This window comes from Dama dama, chromosome 5, assembly GCF_033118175.1.
Source record: "Dama dama isolate Ldn47 chromosome 5, ASM3311817v1, whole genome shotgun sequence".
NCBI lineage: Eukaryota > Metazoa > Chordata > Mammalia > Artiodactyla > Cervidae > Dama > Dama dama.
This window is the reverse complement of record NC_083685.1, coordinates 102,584,164-102,599,380: the sequence shown is the minus strand read 5'-3', so window position 1 is coordinate 102,599,380 and position 15,217 is coordinate 102,584,164. Positions and strand designations below refer to the sequence as shown.

At 40.4% G+C, this 15,217-nt stretch overlaps 1 protein-coding gene across 1 annotated transcript in view; it reads left to right on the top strand.

The window, feature by feature from the left end:
- The first annotated feature begins 2,597 nt into the window (after positions 1-2,597).
- Positions 2,598-15,217, top strand: part of TEKT3 (tektin 3) — a 34,467-nt gene continuing 21,847 nt past the window's right edge. The window contains exons 1-2 of the mRNA XM_061141086.1: positions 2,598-2,702; positions 10,846-11,453. Coding sequence (XP_060997069.1) covers positions 10,875-11,453 — 579 coding nt within the window. The 5' untranslated portion in view covers positions 2,598-2,702; positions 10,846-10,874. The remainder of the gene's footprint in view (positions 2,703-10,845; positions 11,454-15,217) is intronic.

Genomic DNA, 15,217 nt, shown 5'->3' with positions numbered 1-15,217 from the left:
CAATAAAGGACAGAAATGGTATGGAGCGAACAGAAGCAGAAGATATTAAGAAGAGGTGGCAAGAATACATAGACGAACTATATAAAAAAGATCTTCACGACCCAGATAATCACGATGGTGTGATCACTGATCTAGAGCCAGACACCGTGGAATGTGAAGTCAAGGGGACTTCATGACAGCCTTAGGAAGCATTGCTACGAACAAAGCTAGCGGAGGTGATGGAATTCCAGTTGAGCTATTTCAAGTCCTAAAAGATGATGCTGTGAAAGTGCTGCACTCAATATGCCAGCAAATTTGGAAAACTCAGCAGTGGCCAGAGGACTGGAAAAGGTCAGTTTTCATTCCAATCCTAAAGAAAGGCAATGCCAAAGAATGCTCAAACTACTGCACAATTGCACTCATCTCATACACTAATAAAGTAATGCTCAAAATTCTCCAAGCCAGGCTTCAATAGTATGTGAACCGAGAACTTCCAGATGTTCAAGCGGGATTTAGAAAAAGCTGAGGAATCAGAGATCAAATTGCCAACATCCTCTGGATCATCGAAAAAGCAAGAGAGTTCCAGAAAAACATCTACTTCTGCTTTATTGACTATGCCAAAGCCTTTGACTGAGTAGATCACAATAAACTGTGGAAAATTCTTGAAGAGATTGGAATATCAGACCACCTGACCTGCCTTTTGAGAAATCTGTATGCAGGTCAAGAAGCAACAGTTAGAAGTGGACATGGAACAACAGACTGTTTCTAAATAGGGAAAGGAGTATGTCAAGGCTGTATACTGTCACCCTGCTTATTTAACTTTTATGCAGAGTACATCATGAGAAATGCTGGGTTGAATGAAACACAGACTGGAATCAAGATTGCCGGGAGAAATATCAATAACCTCGGATATGCAGATGACACCACCCTTATGGCAGAAAGTGAAGAAGAACTAAAGAGCCTCTTGATGAGAGTGAAAGAGGAGAGTGAAAAAGTCGGCTTAAAGCTCATCATTCAGAAAACTAAGATCATGGCATCCGGTACCATCACTTCCTGGCAAATAGATGGGGAAACAGTGGAAACCATGACAGACTTTATTTTTGGGGCTCCAAAATCACTGAAGATAGTGACTGCAGCCATGAAATTAAAAGATGCTTGCTCCTTGGAAGAAAAGTTATGACCAACCTAGACAGCATATTAAAAAGCAGAGACATCACTTTGTCAACAAAGGTCCATCAGTCAAAGCTATGGTTTTTCTAGGAGTCATGTATAGATGTGAGAGTTGGACAATAAAGAAAGCTGAGCGCCAAAGAAATGATGCTTTTGAACTGCGGTGTTGGAGAAGATGCTTGAGAGTCCCTTGGACTGCAAGGAGATCCAACCAGTCCATCCTAAAGGAAATCAGTCCTGAATATTCATTGGAAGGACTGATGCTCAAGCTGAAACTCCAAAACTTTGGCCACCTGATGTGAAGAACTGACTCATTTGAAAAGACCTGATGCTGGGAAAGATTGAAGGCAAGAGGAGAAGGAGATGACAGAGAGATGGTTGGATGGCATCACCACCTCAATGGACATGAGCTTGAGTAACCTCCAAGAGTTGGTGATGAACAGGGAGGCCTGGTGACTGAACTGAACTGAATTGAGGCTCCTCTGTCCATGGGATTCTCCAGGCAAGAATACTGAAGTGGGTTGTAATTTCCTTCTTCAGGGGATCTTCCTGACCCAGGGATCGAACCTGAGTCTCCTGTGTGTCCTGCCTTGGCAGGTGGATTCTTGATCACTGAGCCACTTGGGAAGCCCCAGTAAAAAGGATGAAGTGAAAGTCATTCAGTCATGTCTGACTCTTTGCGACGCCATGGGCTACACAGTCTATGGAATTCTCCAGGCCAGAACACTGGAGTGGGTAGCCATTTCCTTCTCCAGGGGATCTTCCCAACACAGGGATGGAACACAGTCTTCTGCATTTCAGGCAGATTCTTTATCAGCTGAGCCACAAGGGAAGCCCAGTAAAAAGCGTAGCTCAGGCTGTTTCTTAGGCCAGATATAGAAAGAGTAGCTGGTAAGGAATATGGGAAAATAGGATGACGCTGGCAGGGCGCTGGTAAGGGTCTGGGAGCCTAGACTTGATTTGTCCTTGCCTAAGTCAATGAACTTTTCCAAGCCTGAGTATGTAATGGAAGGTGCATGGATGAACACTGATGTAGGTAAGACACGTGGCCCAGACCTATCCAAACAGCGAGGGCTCCTGTTTACAGACGCTCCAAATCGTTTCATGAGAGTGAGGAAGTGCGGAAAGCTCGCTGGATAATCCCTTCATGGAGCGAAGCAGGTGGAAATGTGGGTGCCTGTCAGCATTTCTAGAATGGACCACCAACATCTGGCCGGGAATCCCTCGCCCCTTCACCCCTTCCGCCTCGAGGTCTCCCGGGAGCCGTGGTTACTAGGCGCCAGAGCGTCCATGGCAACCATCACCCTCCTGCCGGGTTTCCCTCCTCCCTCCAGCTCCCACCACCCGCCTCTCTTTCTCCACCGGCCAATCGAATGCCGGCGAGCCTGCAGCGGCGGCCGTTGAGTGGTCCGTGGGCGCTGACGTCACAGGCGGGAGAGGCGGGGCCGGGGCGGGGTCGGTCCTCCGAGCCTCAGCGGGTTGTAGGTGATGCGGCTGCGACCCCTCCCAGCCCACCGCCCGCTTCCCTGCCCCTCGCCTGGCACCCCTGACAGGTGAGTGGCCCCGTGGGCGCCTGACTGCCGCTGGGACGACCCCTACAGCGCCCCCGCCCCGATTCGGACTCCAACGTCTGGCCTCCGAATTCGGGGTGAGGTCTTGGAAACCCTGGAATTCTCACCTCCCCGTCCATCTTCACTTCTCTCCTCCCACCCTTCCAAATAAAAACCACACAAACCCACAGGTACCCTTTCCCAGTCCCCCAAGCCTTCCTAATGCATATTTCTGATGCTTTTTCAAGGATTGAGAAGTTCTTTCTAAATGCAGAACCAGGAAGGAGGCGTCAGAACCCCAGACCCTAAGTATAATTTCTTACACCTGTTACCTGTGCGGTGCCCCAACCCTGGTCCTTGTTCTCCCGGATTCCTTACCCAGGTCTTCAGAATGCAGCCAAGGGGAGGGCTGGACAACCAGTCACCTGGCCCGTCAAAGAGGTGCTGAAATTCAGATGATGGCAGTTGCTCACTGACCATGGCCTTTTCTGTTTAGCTCTGGCTATGACGTGCTCACTTGTATTTTGGCAGTTTACACCAAGTCCCTGTTTTCTCCCTGGATTCTTGTGTAGGTGTAGGTAAATAAACATTTTAGAAATGGTAAAATTACTCATTTGGCTATTGTGAAAAAAGCAAGCAAATTGTTTGACTTATAGGCCAAGTGTTTTGATAAAATTTCTTTTTCTTTTTAAAAGAAAATATTTCACAAAATAAAGTGTTCAAGCATGCATGTATGCCTTGTTTAAAAAACAAACAAACAGAAAACCAAACAGCTGTTACAGGGAAGAGGCCGCCTATGTGTCCCTTGGGAATTTCATGTCCTTTTTCTCCTTCCCCACCTACCAGAATATAGTGTTTATTTATACTCTGCATATTTTTATAATTTTACTCCTTAGGTATTTATCCAGAAACCAATATATACTGTCCTTTTGAACAGTTATATAATGATATCATTCTATGCATGCTCTAGGTCATTGCTTTTAACTGTTGTGTGATAACTCTGGCATGAATGTACCACAAATTACGCATGCGTACTCCTGTCGATGGACTTTTAGGCTCTTCCCTTTTAAAAACTACTAGAAGCATATTCTTGTACATTCTAATTGTATACAAACTTGGGTTTTTGTATTTGTGTGTGTATATATATAATATATATTGAATTTTGGTTTTTAGAGAATGTGCATTTTCCACTTTAATAGATACTGCCCCATACATAGTTCTTCAGTGTGTAGTGATTTATACTCTCACGAGCAATGAAGAGAGTTTCTTATCAAGCTTTTATTTTAGAAGAAAGAGTTATTAAACTTTTCCTGCATTCTTATTTAATATATGCATAGGGAGAAATTACTTAAACATTGAAATATGATATAATTTCTTCAAGTCTGGTACTTATTAATGTGTTAGGGGCAGTGTTTTATTTCTGTTTCAGCTTGAAATTGGAATTAAATACATATGGCCAAAGGAACAGAGGTTTTGTGTGACTCTTTCAAGCCCGTGCTGGCCACTGATCTGAGACAAGGTGTGAAACAATTCATGGAAACGTTCTGTCCTTGTCATACCTTCTGTCGACTATGATTTATAGGTTTTTATACATTAAAATATTTATGATCTTAAAGTCTTGCCTAAATGTGCTAATGTTTTTCTCTAACTTGAGGCCACTTTTTGGGTTTTAAATAGAGCTTTCCCAGACTTACAATCTCTGTGTGATTAATTATATTTTAGCATGTTAATATTTATAGAAGACTATTATAGCATTTTTCCAGTATGTAAATAACTATTGACACCACCTTCAATGAATACAGTCAAATACTGTATTTGACTTTGTAACAGGTCTTATTTCTTAAAATGCCTTTTGGTCATGACTAAAAGCAAAAAATAAAAAACAATTGCATGATTTAGGGGATGAATTTTTCCACAGCTATTTTCAGTCATCTTCCCAAAGAATTTGTTTAGTTTGCTTGCAAATATGAGATATTTAGAGCATCAGTTAATGATCTTAGTATGTGCTGCTCATGGCCTCTTGGGAAGAGGTTGAGTTAGAATTTAGAAAATAATTTAAATATTGTGAAAGGCACATCACCCAAGTAAGTGATGGGCTTTTAAAAACTGATATTATTCCTTAAAACTTTGGTAGAATTTCTCATTGGACCCATCTGGGCCTGAAGCTTTCTTTGAAGAAAGATTTTAAGTTACATATTCAATTTCTTTAATTCCTATACAGCTATTCAGGTTACCTTTTTCTTCCAGTTAATTTTGACTGGTTGTGTCTGAAGAATTGTGTCTGTTTCCTCTCTGTTGTCAAATTCCTTGGCATAAGATTGTTAGTAATAGCACCTTATTAACTTTCTAATGTTTGCAAGGTCTTTAGTAGTATTCCCTCTTTCATTTCTGGTAGTACTTTGTCTTCTTTTTAAAATCTGAATCAGTCTTGTAAGAGGTTTATCAATTTTACTGTTAAGATTTCATTGCTTTCCAAAAATTTGTTCATTTTCTATTTCATTAACTTTTTATTACTTCTACTTTGGGTTTACTTTGCTTTCTTTCTTTTTTTTTTTTTTTTGCTAGCCATTACGATGAAAGTGTAGATCATTGATTTTGGCTCATTATTTTCTAGTATAAGCATTTAAAGCTAAAAGCCTCACTCAAAATACACTTAGCTGCATTTCATAAATTGGATGTGTCCTGTTTTTTATTCTCATTCAGTTCAAAATATTTTCTAATTTCCTGTGTGATTTCTTCATTGACCCAGAGGGTATTCAGAAGTGTGTTGTTTAGTTTCCTACTTTCTGAAGATTTTCCAAATACCTTTCTACTATTGATTTCTAGTTTAACTCTGATATGGTCAGAGAACATATCCTGTAGAGCTTTAATTTAATTACACTGTTGATACTTACTAGAAATTAAAATTGAGAAATTAAAAAATACTAACTCTTTAAAAAACAATGTCGAAAGCCTCTTAGTAGCATAAATAACACCTTCCATTGAAAAACCATGTTTTCTGAAGCAAATTTAGTGAGAAGAGTGGTGTTGTTTTATGTTTTTGGTAAAGTTTTAAAATTTCTCTTATCTGGCTCTCGTATCTGTTTCTATATTATCTGTCGTGATAGCACATATTATGTCACCTCTGGAAACCTCTAGTGTACATTTGTGAGAGAACAAGAATGAAAAAGGCAAATTGCATCTGGGTATTTTCTATAAAAATAATTTTGACCTTGTTACCCCAGAGGAGGTCTGAGGCAAGCCTGTGGTTTCCTGGATCGTGTTTTGAGAACTCCTGCTCTAAAGTTTACAGTATGCATTTTTGACTTATTGCAGTATACGTTTAAATAATATTATTCCATTTAATCATAAGACCTTATAGTAGTACTTTTCCATTTCAGCTCTCCCATCATTTGTGCTATTATTATCATACAACTTTTATTTTTTTATAATAAACTTCACAGTACATTTTTTATTATTTTTACTTTAAACAACCATCTTCTACAGAACTTTAAAAGTTAGAAAAGGTTTTTTTTTTTCTATTAGCACACATACTTAACATTTCTGACACTTCATTCCTTTGGGCAGATCCAAGTTTCCATCTGGTATAATCTCCTTTTGCCTGAATAATTTCCTTTACCAAGTCTCTTACTGCAGTTCTGCTGCTGCTGAATTTTCTTGGCTTTTGCTCTTTTATTAAGAAAAACTTTTATTTTCAACTTCATCTTTGAAGGATACTTTCACTGGAATAGAATTCTAGAATAGAATAGGATTACAGTTTCTTCCAGTCCTTTGAAGAGGTTGTTTGATGGTCTTCTGGCTTGCAGAGCTTCTGAGAAGAATTCTTCACTTATTTTTTTTCTTGCCTACTTAATGTGCTTTTTCCTCTGATTTAAAATTTTTCTCTTTATTGTGGACTTTCAGCACTTTTATTAAGATGAGCCTTGAGGAGGCGGTGGTAGTGGTGGTGTGTGTGCACACACACAGGCGTGTCCTTATCCTCTTGGAGTGTGTGGAACTCCTTAGACCTAGCGGTTTACAGTTTTCACCAATTTTGGGAAATTTGCTGCCATTATTTCTTTAGATATGTTGTCTCCTCTCCTAATATGACATTCCGAGTACATGATGTTAGGCCACTTTATATTATACTGTAGTTTACTGAGCCCCTTTCATTTCTTTCAGTTAGTTAAAAAACTCTGTAATTTAGTTTGGTTAGATTTAAGCTCACTAATCTTTGCTTCTCTGGTGTCTATTCTGCAATTAATCCAATCCAGTGAAATTGTGAAAATATATATTGTATGTTTTATCCTTAAAGTTTCCTTTTTTAAAAAAATTTATTTACTTTAATTGGAGGCTAATTACTTTACAGTATTGTAGTGGTTGTTGTCACACACTGACATGAATCAGCCGTGGGTGTACATGTGTTCCCATCCTGAACCCCCCTCCCACCTCCCTCCCCATCCCATCCCTCTGGGTCATCCCAGTGCACCAGCCCTGAGCACCCTGTCTCATGCATCCAACCTGGACTGACGATCTGTTTCACATTATCCTTAACGTTTCATTTGGTTCTTTTTTAAGTCTTCCATATTTCTATTATGTTCTTGTCTCTCTTTAAATACTTGTACATAGTTTTATATCTCCATCACATCTCCGCCATTTTTATGCCTGCTTCTGTTGACTGATTTTTCTCCTATTTATGGGCCACATATTTATGCTTCTTGGCATGTCTGGATGTTTCTGACTGGGTGCTGGACATTGTGGTATTATATGTTTCAGCACCTTGTTGTTGTCAGGCACTTTACTTGTGGGTTGGCTTCAGTTTTTTGAGGCCTGTATTCAAGCTTTGCGAGAGTCTCTAGTACCTTCAGTCTAGAGATAGGTCAGTCCCATTCTAATGTGTGACCTCTCTGGGGTCTCCACCAAATGCTCCAGGTGATCACTAACAGGTCTCTACTCCAACTGGTCTGGGTTCAGAATGTCTCTGTGCCTTCTCTGGCTCTGGGAATTGTTCAGCTAACAACACTGCCATCGTTCTTTGCTAAGGTCTGTGGAATGTCTCTTGATGTCTGTACAGTCTGTTACTCAGCAAAGACTCAAGTGGACCCTACATAGATTTATGGAGCTCTGTTTCTGCATAAATCATTTTATTCCGGAATCCTGCATCACAACTTCCAGCTGTCTCAGACTTTCCAAATTCTGACCTCCTCCTAAACTCACAAATTGAGGTCAGAGCTTCCAGGCTGTGTTTGGTTTTCATCTGTTTTCCCCGTGGTCTGGAAATTGCCTCCAGGTGATCAGAGGGCTCACTGTATTTGTTTCTCTTCTCTCAGGGATTGGAGTCCTGTGCTGCCTGAAAACAGTTGCTGCATATATTTTGTCTAGTTTTTTAGTTGAAAGAGGCTAAGTCTACTTTTTATTGCTCTTTCCTGGTTGAAGGCAGAAATCTATTTTGAGTTAAGTATTTTAGGGGCCATGACATTCTTAATTTTCTTGGCCAAAGTGGGGGAAAAAATTACCATGCTGTTGTCTTTTACTAGGTCTTCCTAAATGACCTATAGGGCTTCCCAGGTGGTGGAGTGGTAAAGAATCCACCTGCCTATGCAGGAGACACAAGAGTCATGGATTCGATCCCTGGAGTCAGGAAGATCCCCTGGAATAGGAAACAGCAACCCACACCAGTATTCTTGCCTGGAAAATTCTATGGGCAGAAGAGCCTGTCAGGCCACGGTTTCTGGGGTCACAGAGAGTCAAAGACGACTGAGCAATTGAGCACAGTCATGGCTGATAAGATAGAATATGGAATATTGGAGTCTGGAATAGAGAGAGAATATTGTCTCTCATATGAAACTTACTGCCATATGTGAGGAGCTCTATATCTGGGAACTTTTTAAGCAACTGAGTTTATACTTCAGATTCCAGGTTTTAAATTATATCCCATCTCTAATTTAAAAATATCACTGGATGCTTTTACAAGCCATATTGATTTTCTCAATTCATAGGTCTTCTCTGGCTTGTGAACCTCAGCCTTTCACATATTACCCTTTGGAGTGGATGACGCATGGTTCAATATTTGACAAATAGGGATTGAAATGCCTTAAGATTCATCATAGGTGTCGATTAAATACATGTAGTAATTCTACACCTGGAATTCCATGGTTGAAGAACCAAGTGTGACATTAACTTTTAGATTCATTGTTGTCAGTAATTAAAAAAAAGCCAATCAAGAGTGGTCCAGTCTTACTTGAAGCTTCTGTCTCAAAGAAAACTGACCAATTTATTTCTATATGGGACTTGAGGAAGAGGTTGAAACTAAAAGTAGCCATGAGGGCCCTAAGGTCTCAAGTTACTTTGAATTTGCTTTTTCAAAAGGCAGTGTGTTTCAAACAGAGATTCACAATGGCAAGTGGTTGTTAAGGCTTTTGTTTTCTCTGTTGTAACCTAAGCTTGGCCAGTATAAGGCATTTGGGGACTGAGGGAGGGGAGAATTAGGAAATAGTCAGGGAGCTAGTGTTGTGGGGGACACCACCTGTGGTGGCGGGCAGCTGTTTCATCACATGTGGTCCGAATGGATTTTGATTCAGCCACAGTTCAACAAATAGATCATTTTGTGGTTTGGGTACCAATGGTGTCAAAACAGCTATTTAAAGAATCATTGAACTTGTTTTGTTTATTTGTTTGTTTGTTTTGAGCAGACTACAAAATCGGATCTGATATTATTTTTTATTTTCAGTAAAAGAGTCCATAGACATTAACCCCCAAGTAGAATGATATTTAGACGCTGAAATGTATGTCATAGTCTATGGCATCCTTGGCTTTGTGGACTGACAGTGACCTCAAATTTCAGACAATAGAATACTTTTCAGCTGGTAAAAAAGGGTGTGCTAAGTCATTTCAGTTGTGTCCTACTCTTCGAGACCCTATGGACTGTGATCCTCCAGGCAAGAACACTGGAGTGGACTGCCATGCCCTCCTCCAGGGGATCTTTCTGACCTAAGGATCGAACCTGTGTCTCTTACATCTCCTGCATTGGCAGATGGGTTCTTTACCACTAGCATCACCTGGGAAGCCCCCCAAAAGGATGAAGTGCATCTATATGTTTTAATAAGGAGAAAGATCCAAAATACATTTATTTTAAAAAATGCATGTTATATTATATATATAATATATATATATATAAAATGCAAAAATGCATTAATGATTAAGATAACGATTAAGGTAATTCAGTTTTTGTATTAAAAAGCCCTGTGCATATGTATGTTAGGGAGATGTGTATAGATTTAAAAATAGTATATGTGTTAGTATAAGAAAAGGAAAAATCTGGAAAGATAAAGCTATTAATGAACTATTCACAATGTATACTTCTGAAGAGTAGTTTTTTGATGGGAAAGAATGGATATTCATCTTTTACTTTGTTTATTCCTCGACACTAGTAATTTTTAAAGTTAACATTTATGAGCCTTTACTTTGTGCTCGGAACTGTGCTAAGTATTCCAAACACTCAGCCTCATCCTCCTCAATCCTCATAGCCCTGCAGGGGCTGAGTTACATGTCTGTGTATATTGGGGGTGGCAAGTTGCCACGAAAAGGGTATCAGGGTACTTCCTTGAACTGTGTTTGCATACTTGCCATTGCTACTCTGATCGCATGTTTATTTAGGAAGCTCGATGGGGGCTGGGGCCGGGGAATACTCCCAAGTAACCCCTTGCTGCTAATACTGCTTGTGGCAATCCAAAGTAGTGATTGCTATTATTATTCCCAATTTAGAGATGAGGCACTGCGAGGTTAAATCATTTGCACAGGTGTCACAGCTAGTAAAGAGCTCAGCCAAGATTTGAACCCAACCTGTTAAAAAGCATGGTTCAGGCTCTTGATTTGAATCTGTTACAAGACAATGTTACTTCTCATAATTAAAAAAAAAAGTTTCAAAAACTCAAATGGCCAAAATCTACAAAAATGTGATTTGACTACAGTCTAGAGATACAGAGATTAAAAAAAAAATTGGGGTATGTTATCACTAGTAAAGGTGGACATCAAATTAAAACAAATATCTAGTGTGTTATCATTGCTACTTATAGTAAGGCAGATGTAACCTTTTATGTGTAAGTTTTTGCCTAAGTTAGTTTATGTGACTATCTATTTTTGCCTCCCCCTGACCTCTTTTAAACAGGAGAGATTTACAAATAGTGTTTGAGCATCATGGAGCCTCTAGGTTCTACCTTAACGGCAACTTATGCCCACCCTAGACCAACACCAACCAACTTCCTACCAGCCATCAGTACCATGGCTTCAAGCTACAGGGATCGCTTCCCCCACTACAATTTGACCCATAGCCTGAGCCTGCCTTGGAGACCAAGCACATACTACAAAGCAGCGTCCAACTGGCCAACCTTGGATCCGTACTGCACCAGATCTCAGAGGGTGTCCGAGAGCACCATGCTACCTTTTGTCTCCAACAGAACCACCCTCTTCACCAGGTATACACCTGACGATTGGTACAGGTCAAACCTAACCAACTTTCAAGAGTCCAACACTTCCCGACACAATTCAGAGAGACTAAGGGTGGACACATCTCGCTTGATTCAAGACAAATACCAACAAACGAGAAAAACCCAGGTAGACTCCACCCAAAACTTGGGAGAACGAGTCAACGACATAGGGTTTTGGAAATCTGAAATCATTAATGAGTTGGATGCAATGATTGGAGAGACAAATGAACTAACTGACATTAAGAAAAGATTGGAGAGGGCTTTGATGGAGACAGAAGCCCCTCTTCAGGTAAATATAAGGCTTTATTAATGGATTATAACCCAGTCACTGAATTGTCAAGATCATTTATCTATTGCAGTATTATTTCACTTAACCTGTAGGAGCCAAGCCCCTATCAATATATCTGTAACAAGTTTCATTGATGATAAAACCACTGCTATTTTTCACACATTTTTTTCAGAACAGCCATTTAACTAGAAAGAATTTGGGAATTCTCTGGTGGTCCAGTGGTTAGGACTCTGTGTTTTCACTGCTGAGGTCACTGGTAAAATCCATGGTTGGAGAACAAAGATCTCCTCTCGCAAGCACAGTGGCACAGCCAAAAAAAAAAAAAAGAGAAAATTCTGCACACAGGCTAATTAAAGCAACATTCTTCAGTTCAGTCACTCACTTATGTCCAACTCTTTGTGATCCCATGGACTGCAGCACGCTAGGCTTCCCTGTCCATCACCAACTCCCAGAGCTTGCTCAAACACATGTCCATTGAGCCGGTGATGCCATCCAACCATCTCATCCTCTGTCATCCTCTTCTCCTCCTGCCTTCAATCTTTCCCAGCATCAGGGTCTTTTCCAGTGAGTCAGTTCTTTGCAACAGGTGCCCAAAGTATTGGAGTTTCAGATTCAGCATCAGTCCTTCCAATGAATATTCAGGACTGATTTCCTTTAGGATTGACTGGTTTGATCTCTTTCCCATCCAAGGGACCCTCAAGAGTCTTCTCCAACACCACAGTTCCAAAGCATCAATTCTTCAGTAATCAGCTTTCTTTATAGTCCAACTCTCATGTCCATACATTACTATATCTCACATCCATCCATACATACATGTAGTCCAGCTCTCCCACCATACATGGTGGAGAGTTCTGACAGAACATGGTCCACTGGAGAAGGGAATGGCAAACCACTTCAGTATTCTTGCCACGAGAACCCCATGAACAGTATGAAAAAGTGACATTCTTAGGACACACAGTGTTTTATGGTAAAAATGCCATTTTCCCATCTCTTAAATAGGCTGCTTGGTCATTGCTGTCCCTGGTCTAATATAAACATTGTTTGAAAGGAAAAAGATAAGCTGTTCTTTTAGTCTATGTCATGAAATGCCTTCTGAATGCATGTGGTGATTCCACTTTGGGGCACAGTGAAATGATCAAATGAGACCTTCTTAGGAGATGGAATGAGTTTGATTAAATAGAGAAATGGGATGGAGGTTGAGCCAGTTGTGGTCTTGGAGGCAGCCTTTCATCTGGTTCCTGGCTTCTGATTAGGCTTCTGAGTAGAGATCCAATTACCGCTAACCCTCTGAGTGTATGTTGCTCCCCTCCTTACCCTGACCACATTCTGTCCACTGCCATTGAAAGAAAACATTCTGTCTCTGAAGATGTGCAAATGACAAATTATTTGAGAAGTTGTATGTATGTGGATGGGCAAGGCTAACACCATTTTACTCCTTGTTTGTATAACTCATTTTCCAAGTGATAAACATTTACAGTAGGTCTTATTTTATGGCATCTGTAGTAGAAGATATTAGAGTATTGAGGAGCTGGAAGTCTAGTGGGTTGGAGGGTTTGCTGGAGACCCCTCCCCCACACTGTAACTTCTCACTGTGCCTCCTCCTCACTGAACACAAGTGCACACAAGTACACAGAACCACAGAAATCCTGAGAAAGGTCTATAGGACACTAATGAGATTGTTTTAAATGAACTTACCATGAATTTTTTTTTTGGGGGGGATAAGAAGTCCTTCCGTACTTTCTCTGAGCTCTGGATCATTTTGAGGATTTCTGGTCTGTTCTACATCCCTCCCACTCCCACTTTAATGAACCCTTAAAATGATAGCCACTTACTTTTACTTAATTCTAGAGGAGATTAAATTTCTTCCCTTACCATTCCTTTCAGTGATGACTGCTTTCCATAAGATGGGTATAATTTAAATTTCTTTTCTGCAGTTTTTTTGGTCCAGATATCTTGTGTGTTTAAACATTTACAATCAGCACAGTAGCAGAAGACCCTAATTAAAATGAGAATTAGTCACATGAACAGATATATCTCAAAAGAGGATATACAGATGGCCCACTGTATGTAAGAAAAAATATTAAAACTCAATGATAAACTTGCAAGCTGAAACAAATGCAAGCTAAGGCATGAAGTGAAACTTTGGCTCATTCAAATTTGCAAAAATGAAAACTGATAATGTATAGGGTCAGCAAAAATGCAGAAGACATACTCCGTATATTGCTAGTAGACTATGGATGAGTAGAAACTTGCTGGGAAAAGATGGAGCTGGTGGCCAGAGGGTGCCACGAGGAACGTGTGCTTCCCTGAGCCTGCAGGAAGGATGGTGAGATGCCCAGCATCCCACCCGCACAGCTGGAATCAGGGGGACTGGAGCTGACCTGCCACGGAGATTGGCCCCAGGCCTGCCTGCAGGGCCTTCTCAGCATCAGGACCAGACACAAAGGATTTTCATGTGCCCAGTGACAGCCATTCAAGCCTGTCTCCTTGAGAGGGGGCCCATTCGTGTCTGAAGGGGCATTTGGGAGTACCCTTCATCAATGGCTGTGCCCAGAGGGACAGTGACTTCACCCCCTGCCCTGGGGTAGAAGCCCTGGCACCCTGGGTAGGATGAGGGGCAATGACACATCTACCTACAATGTTCATCTACCTCCTAGGCCTGACCCCTTGGGGTACCTCCACCCCAGGATCACATGACTCAGGGCCCCCACCTTGCTCCTGTGCAGACTCTATACCCCATGGCCAAACACACCATGCAGCTGTTTCCTTCCTTTGCTGGGAGCTCAGGGCTCTGCTCAAATGTCCCCTCCTAAGGAAAGCCTTCCCTGGGCTCCAGGGCGCCCAGTGTTCCTCCACCAGGGCCTGTTAGATCACATTTCCACCTGTGGCTGAAGCCCTCTTTAGACCAGGAGCCCCTGAAAGCAGCAAACATTTCGTTTTTGGCAGTGCTCAGCACGGCATACTTTTAAAAATCCAAAGAAACATATAAAGCGTGAAGTGTTATCAGCATAAACATGAAGGGGATGTTAATCAAGGGCCTGCCTGACCTCTCAGAGGATGCTTCTCCTGGTATTAAAAAAGCACATACTATGTAAAAAGAAAAAAGAGAAACTTGCTGGAAAGCAATTTTGTAATACACATTAAAAACAGAATTTCCAAAAAAAAGAAAAAATCAGAATTTCCTTCAACTCATTAATTCATCTTCTAGTAAGTGTACATTGTACTATTAAAAAATTAGAGATTCACTCCAAGATTTTGTTCAATGACATTATATCCAGATTATGGTGTACATACTATTATATTTTATGCTTTAAAAATTTTTAACATTATACAGTCATCCCACGTCACGAAATACTCTTTGAAAAATAGTATTTTAACACATAATGTTCTTTCATACATAATTTAGTTGTTGGCTACCTAAGCTGTTTTCTATTGGAGTCGTTAACATACTTTGTCTCAGAGACTATTTCAGGTCTACTATTTAATATCAATCCTAAAATGTAAAATTATGAGGGCATTATAACTTCTGTTTTGTTAAAAGCAAACAAAATGGTGATAGAGTATGAATAACATTTTTAACTTCTCTCTTTTTTTCTATTTAATGACTGAGGTGTACTATTTTTATAATTAGGAAAGCAATAAATGGTACTTAATAATCACCTGGATTTTTGGCTTCACAAATGTTTTGGTGTCTTTAAATAATCACTTGTTTATTCCTCTCACTTCTCAGTAGAAAATATTTAGAAATAATATCTTGAAGACTA